The sequence below is a fragment of the Argentina silus genome (assembly GCF_951799395.1).
Source record: "Argentina silus genome assembly, chromosome: 13".
Taxonomy (NCBI): domain Eukaryota; kingdom Metazoa; phylum Chordata; class Actinopteri; order Argentiniformes; family Argentinidae; genus Argentina; species Argentina silus.
In genome coordinates, this window is record NC_139667.1 from 8,068,803 (window position 1) to 8,083,829 (window position 15,027).

Sequence of the window (15,027 nt, forward strand, 5' to 3'; positions counted from 1 at the left end):
CCCCCCATCTCACTGTGTGCGCTCTGGGCTGGAGGTGTGTGTTTGTGTGTGTGTGTGTGTGTGTGTGTGTGTGTGTGTGTGTGTGTGTGTGTGTGTGTGTGTGTGTGCGTGCCTGCGTGCGTGCATTTGTTTGCTTGTTTGGGTGTTTCTTTGTTTGTGTGTGTGTGTGTGTGTGTGTGTGTGTGTGTGTGTGTGTGTGTGTGTGTGTGTGTGTGTGGAGGCTGGTGAAGGAGCAAGCATCAATGCACACTTTACAGGTCTAAGTATTTGTGTAAGTCATTTCCTCACTTTTTTTTCCAGAGGTTCCTGCAGTAGGAGAAATAGCAAATGAGGGAAAATAAACGGGGAGGGAAAATGAGCAACAACAAATTAAGGTGAGCGACACTGAGTGGAGGAACACCCCGAGCACCAGAGTACCACACGGAGGAGGACAGAGACATGGGACAGCGGGAAAGAGACCGGGCCGAATGGGATCATTCCCACCAGCATGAGGCCGTACCCTCAACAGACAAACCAACGAAAGAGATACGATCCTGTACTCGAGCGAGACATACTTTTGTCTTTTTTTTTTCCGTTAAAGCGACACAGCTACTGTAGACAGGCAGGCCTGGGAGCGTCTGGCCATGCGAGGGCTGTAAGACTGTCCTAAGGTTAGGCTGTCCTAACCCTTACCCTAAGGTTGGAGAGGCTGAGACAAGATGCGTCATGCAGTGACACTCTCTCCCCCTAATGGCCTTTAGCTGGTTGACCGTGCCTGTCAGAGCAGAAGGGAGGGGTTTAAGAAGCTGCTAATCTTCCCTGGGCTAGTCGCTGGGTAAACATTAATTTCATGGCCCATTGGACTCAGGTTGTGTCTGTCTTAATTGGCCTGGAGAAAAAAAGTGACATCCTGCGTCACCAATGCCTCGGCCTCCACGGCCTCTACGTCCCGCCCTCCTTCCACTCCAGCTTCAGCCCTTTATTTCCTGCCCCTGCAGCCCCTGTACAATGATGAATGGGCACAAGCTCCATTCAATTACGCCTAAAGTGCGAAGAGGCAGGTACAATGGAAACTGGCCACGGCAGTGCGGCGCAGGGCCCTCCGCATTTTTCGCGACAATTTAGGCTAATTAGCATCAACTCCTGCCCCATCCATCATACTCCTCAAGAAACATAAACAAACTGTCAGCCCTAGCGTAACAAACAGATCGCCCAGCTACTTAACACAAATTATTCTTACATGAAACGCCGCTTCTCAGGCAACCTTCCCCCCTCCAGGCCATCTGGGGGAAAGGAGAGCTATTAAAATTGAAGACATATGTTTCAGTCAAGTTCAACTCCCCAGACTGCTGCGGCGGACGCGGTGACAGTTTCCCCCGTCGGTACTCGGGGTGGGGGTGGGGGGGGGGGGCATAGATGTATGGGGTGTGGGGGGTAGATTGTAGGAATAATGTGTGTGTGTGTGTGTGTGTGTGTGTGTGTGTGTGTGTGTCTGTGTTGGTGTGTGATTGGGGATAGAGTGGTTGAATAGTGACCTGCTGTAAAATCTAATGTCTAGGCAAGTAGTAAGTAAACTACAGGTATGTGGGTGAGGCTGGTCTGATTAACAGCTATGGTTGAGTCACAAAAGACTCCAAACTGAGTGGAGTCTCCTGTGAATGTTTTATTGGGTTTCAGAAGATACCTTTTTTTTTAAAGGACAAACAACCTTTGTAAATGTGGTATTTACGACTGACAATCTAAGTAGGGGCAGAACATGCAAATAGAGAGCGATTTAAATAAATCACCATTTAAAGAAACCAGACATTGTTGGGTTTAATCAAATTTAAGAGGTTTCTTTTAATTCCATCTTAAGGGCCTATTTGGCACTCCCAGGAAATGCTCAAGCTAAATTTAAAACATACTTGCTGTCTACGAATCACCACATTCAAGACACTGTGGTTTCATTAAAGTACGATTGAACACATTCTTCCTCCTCTTATCTCAGCTTAAGAGTATCTTTACAATCAGTTATGGGGCCAAACTGATGAACAATTCAAAAGTAATTACCTCTAATGAATTCTGAATAAATATGTCCTGTTAGATTGGAATGCAGTGCTGCTGCGTTGCAGCCAAAATAGTACTGCATAGCTGATGATAGCTGTGCATTTACCTGTGGTACTATAGTGAGACTTTTAAAATGACCATGCCCTTCCAGAACACTCCACCTCCACTTGGACCATGCTTAATTTGTCAATTTTCCATTTCCTTTTTGATGCTACGCAGCGTGTGAAATGCTTCACTAATTAACTAGGAAGTTTGGCAGGAGAGGGTTGTTGTTTTTAGAGGGCCGATGGCAAACCTCACTCGTTCCGGCCAAGCAGGAACTGTGCAAACTCACAATGACAAATAAACCCTTGCCCCTCCTCTCAACAGCTAAAAATGTTTCAACAAAATAACTAAATTGAAACGAAATGTCAGCGGTGTTGCTCATTTTTCTTCCCTACTCCAGTGTATTTATTCCACATTAAACACACCACAGTTGAGAAAAAAAGCCCTCCCCCAAACCAAAGAAAATTCAGACAGTTAGTTTGACAGGCATCTTGCAGAGGAGTTGGGATCCCAAACCAAGGTGAGAGTGGAGGGTTATTCTAATCAAGCTAATTCCCTCCAAACCTCAAAATGATGTAATCCCACTGTTTGCTCATTAGACAGTCTTGGCAAGGGGCCAACACTAATTTTCATTCAGTCGTGAATGCAAATATGAGCTCTTTTCTCTTTTCTACTGGAGAAATTAGCCGACACTAAGATCAGTTCAATGTGAAATAATGACAAGGGGTGGGTGGGTGAGGGAGGGATCAGCTCCTCTGGAACGACTAATAAATGGATTGGGTTTGTCATTCCATCTGCTCACTGCTTCATATGGAATGATGCTTGATTCACCCACACGCAAAACACCCATTTCCTTCTCTTGCTTTCTCACAGAGCTCCATTTTTTATGCAGGCTTTTTTATTCAGCACTTTCCGCCCCCCTGTTCCTTTTGTGATGGGTATCACTCACAAGCCGTTAAGCTTCTGAACACCTCTCTGGCTCAGTCAGCCAGTCCACTCTCTTGCACAGCCCACTCATATTATACGCCAGACTGGACCAAGAGGAGAGCAGGACAACCCATTTTCACGTCCTCCTTCCACTTTCTCCAAATGTCACCCCCTCTGTAATTCTCTATCGTTCTGTCGTTCAACTCGCTCTCTTGTTGTTGAAGTCACTCTCTTCCTCTTTCATCCGTCCCCGTCTGTTCCTGCGTGACCTAAACCCTCATCCTATTAGAATACCCCCTCTCTGGTCATTATTTACCTCCTTGCTTGACCTATAAAGTTAATCATATTGTAAGGAAGTTTCTCAAAGCAAAGAACAACAATCAGAACAGAGCGTGTTACCTAACTAGAGAGGGAGAGAGAGTTCTGTGTCAGCATGCACGTACAGTGTGTTTAAAGGACTTTCGAAGCACTACGTTTGTGTGAGCTCGTGTTTGAGAAGGAGGGGGGTCCACTTACACGTGTGGGGCAGGAGCTCAGGTGCTGCTCATCTGGCAGAACTTTCTGAGGCAGACCTCCAGAGAAAGAAAACAAACCCTGATCCGCTTCCCCACAAACGGCTCCCCGCAAGCCCACCAGCCCTGCCAACCAGTGGCCTCCACAAGGCGGTCCGGCCTCCCCAGCCCCAGGACCAGGATGTTTGGGTTAGAAAATGACTTTGCCGCTCCCTCGGCCCCTTCCCCTAATTGCCCCGGGGGTAATTACCTTGTCCCCTGTCCACTTATTAAAAACAACCGAGAGTCACGTTATTATCAACTGTAAAATGTGGTGTAACACATTTTAAAACAAAAAGCTATGAGTATTATTTATTTTTTTAATTTTATTTATTAACATTATTATATGATTATTTTCAACTTCAGTTATAATAAAAAAACGAATTGTATCAATTGCTAAAACTGCCGATCAAAATGCAACTTTTTAAATAGATACATTTGTCAGAGGAATTACAACATAAATAATTTTGGGTGGCACGAAAAAAAATATCACTAAACAAAACATTTCCTCAAGTAATCAAAACAAAAACAGACTCCAGAAAACTGCAAAGGCCTGTGTATAATCACATTGAGACATTTCCTTTTACAAAAAGCCTGGCCATCAATTCAAAGCAATTTCTGAATATGATGGGGGACCAACAAGCAGAGCTCTGAGTATGTCAGCCTGCGCTGGTCTGGCTAGAAGCTGATAAATTGGTGGCGAGTGCAGATTCCCCCTTGGGTACTATACGTTCAGGCTGCTCCGGCTAAGAGCACCATTATGAAACGCACCCGCGTACACAGGAACTCAGCAGAGAACAGAGCACCGCTGGGGTTCTCAAAAGAGTTCTTCCTGTGAGGTAGTCGAGGAAACAGGGAAAATCTTAACGAAGCAAAGAGGAGTCTTATTGATTTAGACCTCCCCATTCCCACAGTCACATGCAAGCACAGACATACATACTGTACGGACAAAAACTCAAACCCTAGCCTAGTTTACTTCAAGTTAGGATTTTTAAAACCACCTGCACTCATACTTATGGATGCTTGAGCGTCCCTTGTAGGAGACAAGCTCTCTTGCAGTTATTGTTGCAGTCATATTTTCCTCCGTTTGAAGACGTTAGCCTCACATTAATGGTCGGCCCCAGCCCCCTCATTATGGAAACGACCGGCGGCCTGCGTGTTCCGCCAAAGACTTCAGGGGGATTCTTATCGAGAAAGCATCTGTCAGGCATCTCGTCACAGAACAGCACAGCTGAGCGCTCCCTCTGTCAGAGCACTGATAACTTAACCTTTCTCCACCGCCCAACCCCCCCCCCCCCCACACTCCCCCCGTCCTTCGCTCCCTCGTCCACTACTCTCCCCCTGGACCCACTTCAAAAGCCAAGGAGCTGCTGGGCCAGCGCGCTGTGTGGTCCACTTTCTACCACAGTGAACTCAGTGTGAATTCTTGTTTTACAATAATGCAGGTAATGGAAAAGTTATGATCTGAGTCATCTTTCTGGTCTTAAAGGGAACATCACATGAATCCATGATTTGTTTTTATGTGAGTATTTCCACGCAAGTGTGATGTGGCATGCAGCACAGCATGGTCATCAGACAGTAGGGTGCATTCACGGTGTAGACTTTCAGTGCTTCCCACAGCAATAGTTACAGAGATAAATGATCATTTAAAAATTATGCATGGAAATTATATTTTAGTTCTCCTTGGATTGTCAATGAACCATTCACTCTACACCTGTTGATCCCACTATGCTGGCTCTGCAGCCCTGGGAGAGACCAGAGGATTTGACACAATTCAACCATTTCTCCTCTGTTATTAACTCCTACTGTATAAATTACATGGGGATGCATCATGTGTTAGCCAAGTATTCAAGGGAAAGGAGAGACTATGTGGGATTATGCATACCCATTATGGTACATGGGTGGGAGGTTATGACATTTGCAATGGATTTTTTCGAGATTGTCAGGTGACAAAAATCTAAATCAATTCAAAAATATTTTTCAATTTCAAATAATTTACAGTTTCTAGATTCTAGACATAGTACAGTACAGTACTACTAGCTATTTCAGGGTTCCCGTCATCATGTTACTGCCAGCACTGAAGTAAATGTCATGCCCTGAAAAGTTGGACCAGTGTGCAGATGAGAGGCAGGAGAAGGGAATATAAAGCATAAGCATAGCTCTCTTCTGCCCTCTAGTCACATAAAGGAAATAAAGTTAGTCAAAAGAGTGATTTGGCCCTGTTACTGTATGAGGCGCAGTGGAAGGTAACCGTTTCTGTCCACAGTCAACACAGGCCCAGTCAGTCTAAACAATAGGTACAGGCGGGGCACTCCTTCCCTCCGCCTGAGGGCACCCCACCCTCAGATACTGGACACTGGGGAGAGATGAGAATCAAAAGCCCTGCTCTTTTCCATGACCCAACAACAATTTTATATCTTTATTCCACTGCATAATTGCTCTTATTTCAAACATAATAAAGGGAATTGTTGCGTTTCTATCCCTGTCCTTTGTATGCACCTCCATGATTGTGACATTTGTCTGCCTTGATTTCACTGCAAGGCTCGCCGTCGTTTGAAAGGATAATGAAATTGTAAACAAATTCCAAACAAGACCCCTCTATTCAGTTTTGTTTCTCATTATCAAATTTTGCCTCTTCCTCTGCCAATGTCCTCCTCCTAAACCATGTCATCCTTTACCCGCTCAAGATCAGAAATAATCAAAAGTGTCTATAAATTTGAGCTTCCCTAATTAGAGCCTCATCTCAGGGCGCTCTCGCCCAGCGACCAGGCATAGGATATTTCCCCATAGTAAAGACGCAAATTGGCTCATGAGCACAACAAATCACATTATGATTACTGCACTGGCTCCAACACTGTTCATCTTGATACAGTTAACAAAGGGGGCCAGGGATGTCTCCCAACTACAGGGCTAGTGGGAGCTAAAAGAAGAGACAGAATTACATCTTGGCTGGGGCTTGACTGTAAAAACCTGTGTTCACTGAGCTCCGAGCTCATCCAGAGAAACACACACACACACACACACACACACACACACACACACACACACACACACACAGCCATGCAATTCAAGGGTTTTTTCTTTTTGCAGGCCTCTTTTCTTTTTTTTTTTACAGTACTTATTATGTTTATTTATATGTTCTGCACTTTCAGCACAAACACAGACAGTTTGTAATTATCTGAACTCTTGATTCTTGTATCAAATTTGGATTCTTGTATCAAATCATGGCTTTAGGTTTGTCCTAGACTATTGTGTTAGAAATATGAAAACTAACAATTCTATGTTCTAAAACTGAACTATCACTGATAACATAGAGAAAAGAAGCTGTCTCTAACACAGCAGCACAGCTGCTCCAGATGCAGGCACTACTACAGTATGCTACTCTATGGGCCAGGTCAATAGGTTAAATGCCTAATTCTAGACTTTTAGCACACTTGCAATGTCAGGGTCGATGAGGAGCTGGGCAGTGTGGGGTGGACAGAGGGGAAGGCAGCAGGGATTAGGCTTGTGCTTATAGAGATGGATCTTAAGCAGAGGGTTATGCTTTATTAAAGTCCTGCTGAAATGGAGACGTACAGATGATCACTCTGCACAGTTGCCAGTACCACCATAGCCAAAATGCCTCATTCCATTGTAACTTAATTAGGGGGTTCAGAAACACTGTCTGTCCAAAATATACAGCATTCATACAGTACACGCGGACATAACACACACACACACACACACACACACACACACACACACACACACACACACACACACACACACACACACACACACACACAGTACTGTAAATGTTCATTTTCTTACAGGGTCACTCTCCTTGCCCCTTGACTACTTAGTCTAAGTGCTCAATTAAGCAAAGCTTGTTTAGCTGATTTCCTTCCCAGTTATGTTATTGTTGCCATGTGCTGTATTAGTATTATGTATGCCTTTACTTTTGTATTACAGTGGAATGTTTGAGATGGTCAATGTTTTCTTTAGATCTTTCCTCTTTTTAGCTTTATGGGTGAAATGTATTCATTTTCCAACTTAGAATATTTTTTCCTAAAACATGATTTGTTTTGTTTCAGTGTGTGGATCTACAGTAACTGAACTGGTGAATTTGTGAGCATGAATGTGGTGGAGGATATGCCACAGACACACATCACCAAAACACTGCTGGGTCTCTCTTCCTGAGCCAAATATCTGCAGTGTGTGCGTGTGTGCGTGCGTGCGTGCGTGCGTGCGTGCGTGCGTGCGTGCGTGTGTGTGTGTGTGTGTGCGTGCGTACACACATGTGGTGTGTGTGTGTGGGTGTGTGTGTGTGTGTGTGTGTGTGTGCACGCACATGTGGTGTGTGTGTGTGTGTGTGTCATACAAAACAAAAAGTTATGTTATTGTTGACTGGTTTCAGCTTAGACAAGGGTGCATGGACAGCTTGCATAGGGCACAAATTGTAGTCTTTATGAATACATTTTCCACTGTAATATCTATGCAGATTTGTTTGAAGTAAGATAAATTATACCTTTTCCAGGAAACATTATTTCACATCACAAGTTGCTGACAGGTTAGTATGCAGCTACAGTTTGCAAGCTTAGCTACAACCACCTAAACTTCCTGCAGTGCCCTCATTTTAATAATTGCCCCTAGAAAATGAGACGGCAATGGTCCAGGGACAGCCTCCCATGTCGAACAATCATAATTATCCTCCTGATTCTGCTCTTACCATAACAGCGTAATTATCATTATTGCTTACAGCTACCTAACATACATGATGGATGGCCTGTGTGTATTTGTGTCTGAGCACAAGAGTTGGTGATACAGTGTGTGTGTGTGTGTGTGTGTGTGTGTGTAAACTACTATCTTCAATGTTCCAGCGATCACAATAGGGAGGTCTCCCACACTTGGCTTCCTCTGGTCTCCCACTCAGCCAGTGAACCATTTTCATAAATCAAGTCATTAAAGATAATGTCAGGAGCTGCTCTGAGGGTCATACATTACCAGTCCAGACTAAACCTGCACTAGAGCTCCCTGTAGTACTAACAAACCCATGCTGATTGTAGCAAAGGAAGTCTGTCAAACGGCACAATACTCCAACATCTTGTCAATGAGGAACAAATGCAGAGATGACCTACTGGCCTACCACAGAGATGACCTACTGGCCTACCACAGAGATGACCTACTGGCCCACCAGTCTTTGACACTTATCACAGTTCTCTTTATCAGCAGCCATTGGTTCATGTCTGGGACACGGCCAGAAAGTCTCACTCTCCATTTACAGCCCCTCCCTTTCGACTTACATCGGCCAATTTACTGTACGGAAAAGTTTGATGTAATTTATGTTACAGACTCAAAATAACACAACCAATAACATACTATACGCCTCCCAATCAAGATGGCCTGAGTACGGTTATATGTTGTATTTCATCATCACCCTTTTCAGCATGAGTTTACCTGTAGGACAAATCCAATCTATTTCTGGAGGAATAGGGTCTATGCTACATTAGTTACCATTACACTTCATGCCTGGTCCAAGTCAACTGATTTCTTGTGACATTATGATCCTTCACATTTCCTGAGAGCGGTAATTAGTTGAGGCAGACAATAAATCTTTTTTGTTTATTTTTTGAATATTTAGTGAGTTGTAATTGAGTTTTGTCTGATTTTAAATGAGGAGCTATGTCAATAACACGCTCGGTAACGTGCAACTGCTTCATAAAGCAACATCAGAAGAATTTCCCTTCAAAGTAAATCTGTGACATCACCTCTATCAAAAATAAACGTCCCATTGAAAAACAATTTAATCTGCAAAGTCTGCTACAAAGATTATAGCTTTGGACATCTACAGTAATTATCAATAACATTCCAAAACGCATTGTTTGTAAGTCAATCACATCTGTGTTGATGGCATATCCTTCGCCCACATTAGATACCGGTACACACATAAGGTAGTAAAATGGAACCATAAATATGTCCCACCACCAGTAGCTATCCCTCAGCACGAGCAGGCTCCATTTTCACCAAGTCGTCCTCAACCTCACTGACATCTGTCTGTCAAACACAGAAGTGTAATGTGTTCTTCTTAAGTTGGGAGGGATGTAATGTGCCTCTCTCTGCCCTCCCAGTCCGAGACACACAGTCTAGAAAGGGGGGGTGGGGGTGGGGGTGTGGGGTGGGGTGGGGGGTGTGGGGGGGGTTGATTTAGAGGAACGGCGAAGCACCACTCCAACATTACTTCAAACATGAGGTCATCTAAACATCTGTCTACAGCATGTCCGCCGGGAGTTCAATCAAAGCCTCGCTAAAACATGTACAATTGTTTCTGGAAATAAATATTGGGCCTAATTCAGCTCTGATTGTGGCAGCCAATCGCGGGTCTGGGAGGAAACACTCATTTGTAACAGACATCTCTGTCAGTGAATAATCCTCATAGTTTCCCGCTTTGTTTGGCTTTATTTATTTGATTTTCTCTCCTTCTTTTCTTCCTCTTCTTTATTTAAGCTAAGTGGATTTATTTGTTCGATGCCGCCTCATCTTAGGTTCACAGTTTAAAACCAATTAAAATTAAGAGTTTGAGTGTGTTTTAAATGAGGTCCTGACAGTCTACTACACAGAGTTGGGGAGTGAATCAAATCATACTTAGGGTGTCTGTCTAATATACACACACTCCATTTGCTAGAAAAAGATTTACCCAGCAACTGAACAAAAAATTCAAATGTTATGAAGTCACATTGTCAAGTGGGAAGGAAAAAGAAATCAACACTACATAAACACTACTGTCCATTTTTGAAAATGGTCAATAAAATAGGAACATGTACAATAGGCCTATTCACATCCACTGGTCTGTCACTTTATTGGCAGTTGGTATCTATTACTCTTATAACATGAATATCTATTAATAAAATCAGTTGACATATTTACCTCTAACATGTCATTGTGTGCAGTGTATCAATGCAAAATATCATTACACAACTTGTACCAACTAGCAAGCAAAACTCTCAGCTTGATAGAAACAGGGAAAAGTCATACCCCTCTGTGAAAAGTGAATGAGTAGGCTATTGCTTCCCCCTTGTGGTAAGAATACTGAATTGAATCTATGCCACCTCTGGTGAAATCTATGCTTGAATGGCATACATTGCATCCCCCATCTACAAGAAATACAATTTCTTCATAAAACATAGATGTAATTAACCTGTCAAAAAGAATGGTCTGAAGGCTCTGTTTATATTAATTTACGTAAAAGCATCGATTTGACAGCGAACCAGCAAGCATAGAGACTTGCAGAGTACGCAACATAACAGAGATTGAAAAAGGACCAGTAGTTTGTCAAACTAGCCTTAATCGACCCTACTACAGTAAATCTCTACGCAAGAGGTGGAGCTTTGTCAGTGTGTTGACCTCTCCAGAGGGAACAAAGTCCAAAGTACCAAACGTACCAAAGTCCACTCAGGTTTTACAGAGCACCAAAGGCATCTATTTTCCCCTAATTTATACACCACTCCGACTCTGTGACCGGGTCGCACATAAATTAACACTGGTTTCACTCCAACCTCGTTAACAGGGAGTCGGGACGCAAACGACACCCCCAGGAGGCCGTGGTCTGGGGGCCGAGGGAAGGTGAGGGGGAAACACTGAGGTCATTCTACTCAAGGTGCAGCCTCTGACTCTGCTTCTGCCTCTGCCCAGAGCCTGTTTGGCTGGTTCCCTCTACTGGGGGAGAGATGAGAGTCCCCCAGCCTTGGAGGACAACAGGACAGCAGTGTCCCTGAGGGGTAGTGGGTACCATGGTCTGTAGCCATGCCAGAATATACACAAAACCTCATTCCTAATAAAGCAGAGGAGATGAGCACAGTAGGTCTTATTCTATGGTTGAGAAGTACTAATTAAGCCCCCTTCCCAAAATAAGTACAGTACACTGGCTTGGCCAGGCTTTTGGAAAGATGTCAGCTTGTTAGTTGAAATGAATGGTATGGAATTAACCCACAAGTGAAAAAGCATTTCAAGCATTTCAAGGTAGCTCTGACTAGGCCCATTTACTGTAAATGCCAATGGGTTCTTGGTGCCTTTAGTGCAAATGGGTCCATCTCAGTACACAGATTAACAGGTAGCCTATTTATTAACAAATTACATGGTAAAATGTTACACAATAACTTTTTTTATTTTTTTTTATGTATTGACACAAGCGCACCTGGGTACTATTTGGGACAGTTCTAGGACAGCTAATTACCAATCTTGATCGCGTATCTTGTCTTATATTGTGTCTAATTATTTGGAGCAAATAATGTAAATACCAAACAGAACTGTGAAATAGAATGCCTCAGAAATTGAATATTTTTCTAAATTCTTTAATATTTAGAGTGGCAAATTGTTCTGACTTAGATTAGACATGTTGGTGAGGTTTTCAAACAACTGATGTTGTTAAAGGGGCAAGTATTTGGTATTTAGTATTTGGATAAGGAAGGCCTACTGAGATGCACAGTACAAAGCAGTTGTAGTGTTTTATCATGTAGAACAGAACCCCTTGTTCATTTGACAAATTATGTTTTAAGGAAATAGTAAAGCTTATATGTGTACCATTTAAAGTGAATCATGATTTGACTAAATCTAGAATGTTATTGCCAAAATTGTGCCATCTTGCCATAAAGAAAACAAGTAAAAACAGGTGATTGTGAGTGTTTCCTCTTCTAACTCTGGTTTATATCAATAAACTCACCAAATTGTTTTCATCCTTAGTTTATAATAAGTAACGCACTGTAAGTAACGGAAAAGGTTTTACGCACGATGCGTCATGCGCAGAGAGTGTTTGATTAAGTGCCAAGAGGCTCGCAAACGATTTTTCACGTCTGGGTGAACCGAAATGAATGCGGACCACGGAACCAATGCAACAGCAATGTTTGCAGAAGGCTCCTAAATAACGGAGACCATCCGGTAGGGAACCCTTTTAAAAGCAACGATTTTTCAAATCTAGTTTCTTATTTATCAAATAGGATATGTTAGTAAAAAAAATAAAAAGTATGTTCACATTAAAAAAAAACAAAAAAAAAACAGACAGGACACTGTGACATAATGCCTTGAATGGACAAAACCATAGCCTAGTAGCTGACTATGTTTTCCAGCGTCGGCGTACATAAATCGTATTTTATATCTTACAATGATTAAAGTAGTCTGGTTTAAAACGTTTTAAAGACTTACCTGCTGATCCACCAGCAATGACCTGATGAGATGCCTCCCGTAATAGACTTTGCTGCTTTTTGGCTGTCATTTTCTATTCAATGAGGCTACCTGCAAAATACAAATGAGTTAACTAAATAGCCTACTTATTACTGACCAATCTACGTGTTCAAATTAAATTATTATTTTATTTGACAACATAAGCAATAGCCTATAATGCGCCAAAAATGAAATTGTCTTATGTAGCCTATCATCTGAATACTGTTTTATTCTTGTATTCGTCGGGTGTAAACGAATCAAAAAAGACTGAACGGTAGTACAGTAACTAATCTTCAGGTTTTACCTGTTGTTCCAGTAAATCAACACTAAACCTGCACCGGCTTGTCAAATTTGCTTTGACAGTGTTCCTTGAGGCTTTCAACGCAATCCTCACACGCTCGACCTACTGGCAGCAGTAATATCTTTCCGAGTCAAAGTTACGGCTGTCAAAAAAACTTTCTGTAAGGAATACCGTGGTTTAATTTTAACCTTTCGTCGCTGGCTGGTAGTCTATTCTGTTGCCAGCCGCTGAAGTGATAAAAACTCATCGAGAGATGTTGATAACGTAGGAAATCAGGTCAAGTGTAGACTAAATAAAACAATTAAGCTAATTGCAATATCCCGAATGTTGAGAGCCTTTGGCCTTTTTGCTGGTAGGGCATGCTGATTTATTGTTATTCAAATCTCCAATTGCCAACAGAATAGTCAAAACTTGAAACACGTCCATTTGAATTGAATAATGGCTAAATGCAATTAAAAGGTGCGATATTATATGAAAACAAAAAAAAACGTGAGCTCGTATATGAATCGTATGGCGAATGCACCTGAACGAAGTTGAATAAACAGAGCAGCATATGCCTATAGTATATTTATTGTGTACCGATTGTCGCCAGTAATGATTTGGTCCTTCTGCCATGGTACAGTAGACCTACGTGTAGGCTAATGATAGTTTTATAATATAGGGTAGGCTACATACCGTCTGAACTGAGAGCAGTATTGGGACAATAATTTACATTAGGTATATTCCCATTTTCCCAGTATAGGCTATTTCAATTAAAGAAGCAGGTGCCCTTTAACCTTTAGTCTCAGCAAGCCTTGGTTTGCGATTAGTATAGGCAGTATTGAAAAGTATATCATATCATGCAACTGACAATAAATGACTAATGTCGCACATTTCACAAATGTTGTTATTATGACAATATTTACCTTATAGGGCTACAAAATCTAGCCAAACTCACTAAAGATCCTTCGTACAGTACAGTAGTAGGCCGTATCCTGCAGGAACACTATTGCATAGGCGCGAAAGTTACCATCATTCATGTGGTTAACCTTGGTTTTATTCTACCGTGTCTCATATTTTGTCCTAAGCGCGCTCGCACGATTAATTATTATTTAGTTTTTTTCCAGCTTTCTGCTCTCGTGAACAAATAAACCAAAGGTTGCGCATGACGCATTTCACCAATAACGATCCCCAAAAATAATCACCTGCTCACCTGTTCCCGTCAGTTAATAAAATTTCTACTAAACATTTTTATCTGAGAAATGTTGTTTAAAAGAGTTGTAGTTGAGCTTGACTGAGATGAGAAGTAAACATAGAGATAAATGCATAATAGAAATGGAATAGAAACCTACTGCAGCAGCAAGCCACATTTCTCTTGGAGAGCAATGGGCAATAAAAAAAACTGTTATTTTATTTTTCCTGATGAACTATGAATGCACAACGTCAGCAGGGAGCCCAATAACGTGCATAATAAGAGTGTAACTTCAGAACAACAAGAGTTTTTAAGAAATCATATAAAGAAGGATTTATAGCACACAGTTGGCAGGAAAATGCCATTACTACTTTGACCCATCTGTATCAAGCAAGTCAAAGCAACTCCCATCCCCAAACCAAACCTCCATCGACACACACAAAGTGTGTGGACAGTTTGTGGTTGTAGGTGTAAGTAGTATAAAGAAAGCCATAGCATAAGTACCAATATATGTTGTCTCTTCCTGGGAGCTTCATGGGGACATTCCCATCACCTGACTGCTTTAAACTTTACATGTACAGTAAACATTGAACTGTTTACATTGACATCATGTGGTGGGGACTGAGAAACAGGAGGTATATTTGCCCTGAACTAAACCAAATGAAGGTGTGAAACATTTCCAACAGGGGAGAGTTAGAGAGGTAGATAATAAAAGATAATGTTTATCTCCATTTCCCAGTAATAATTGTGTGGGGAAGTGGAAAAGGGGGAATGGGCCCATATAGACATAAGCCCAAAAAGGTTAATGTCAATAA

The 15,027-nt window shown here is 42.2% G+C and overlaps 1 protein-coding gene across 1 annotated transcript in view; it reads right to left on the reverse strand.

Annotated features, from left to right (window-relative positions):
- slc25a21 (solute carrier family 25 member 21) overlaps positions 1 to 13,125 on the reverse strand; it is a 69,506-nt gene extending 56,381 nt beyond the window's left edge. Inside the window, exons 1-2 of the mRNA XM_083683008.1 lie at positions 13,045 to 13,125; positions 12,723 to 12,812 (exon numbers count right to left, since the gene is read on the reverse strand). Coding sequence (XP_083539134.1) covers positions 12,723 to 12,792 — 70 coding nt within the window. The 5' untranslated portion in view covers positions 12,793 to 12,812; positions 13,045 to 13,125. The remainder of the gene's footprint in view (positions 1 to 12,722; positions 12,813 to 13,044) is intronic.
- Between the last annotated feature and the right edge of the window lie 1,902 nt (positions 13,126 to 15,027).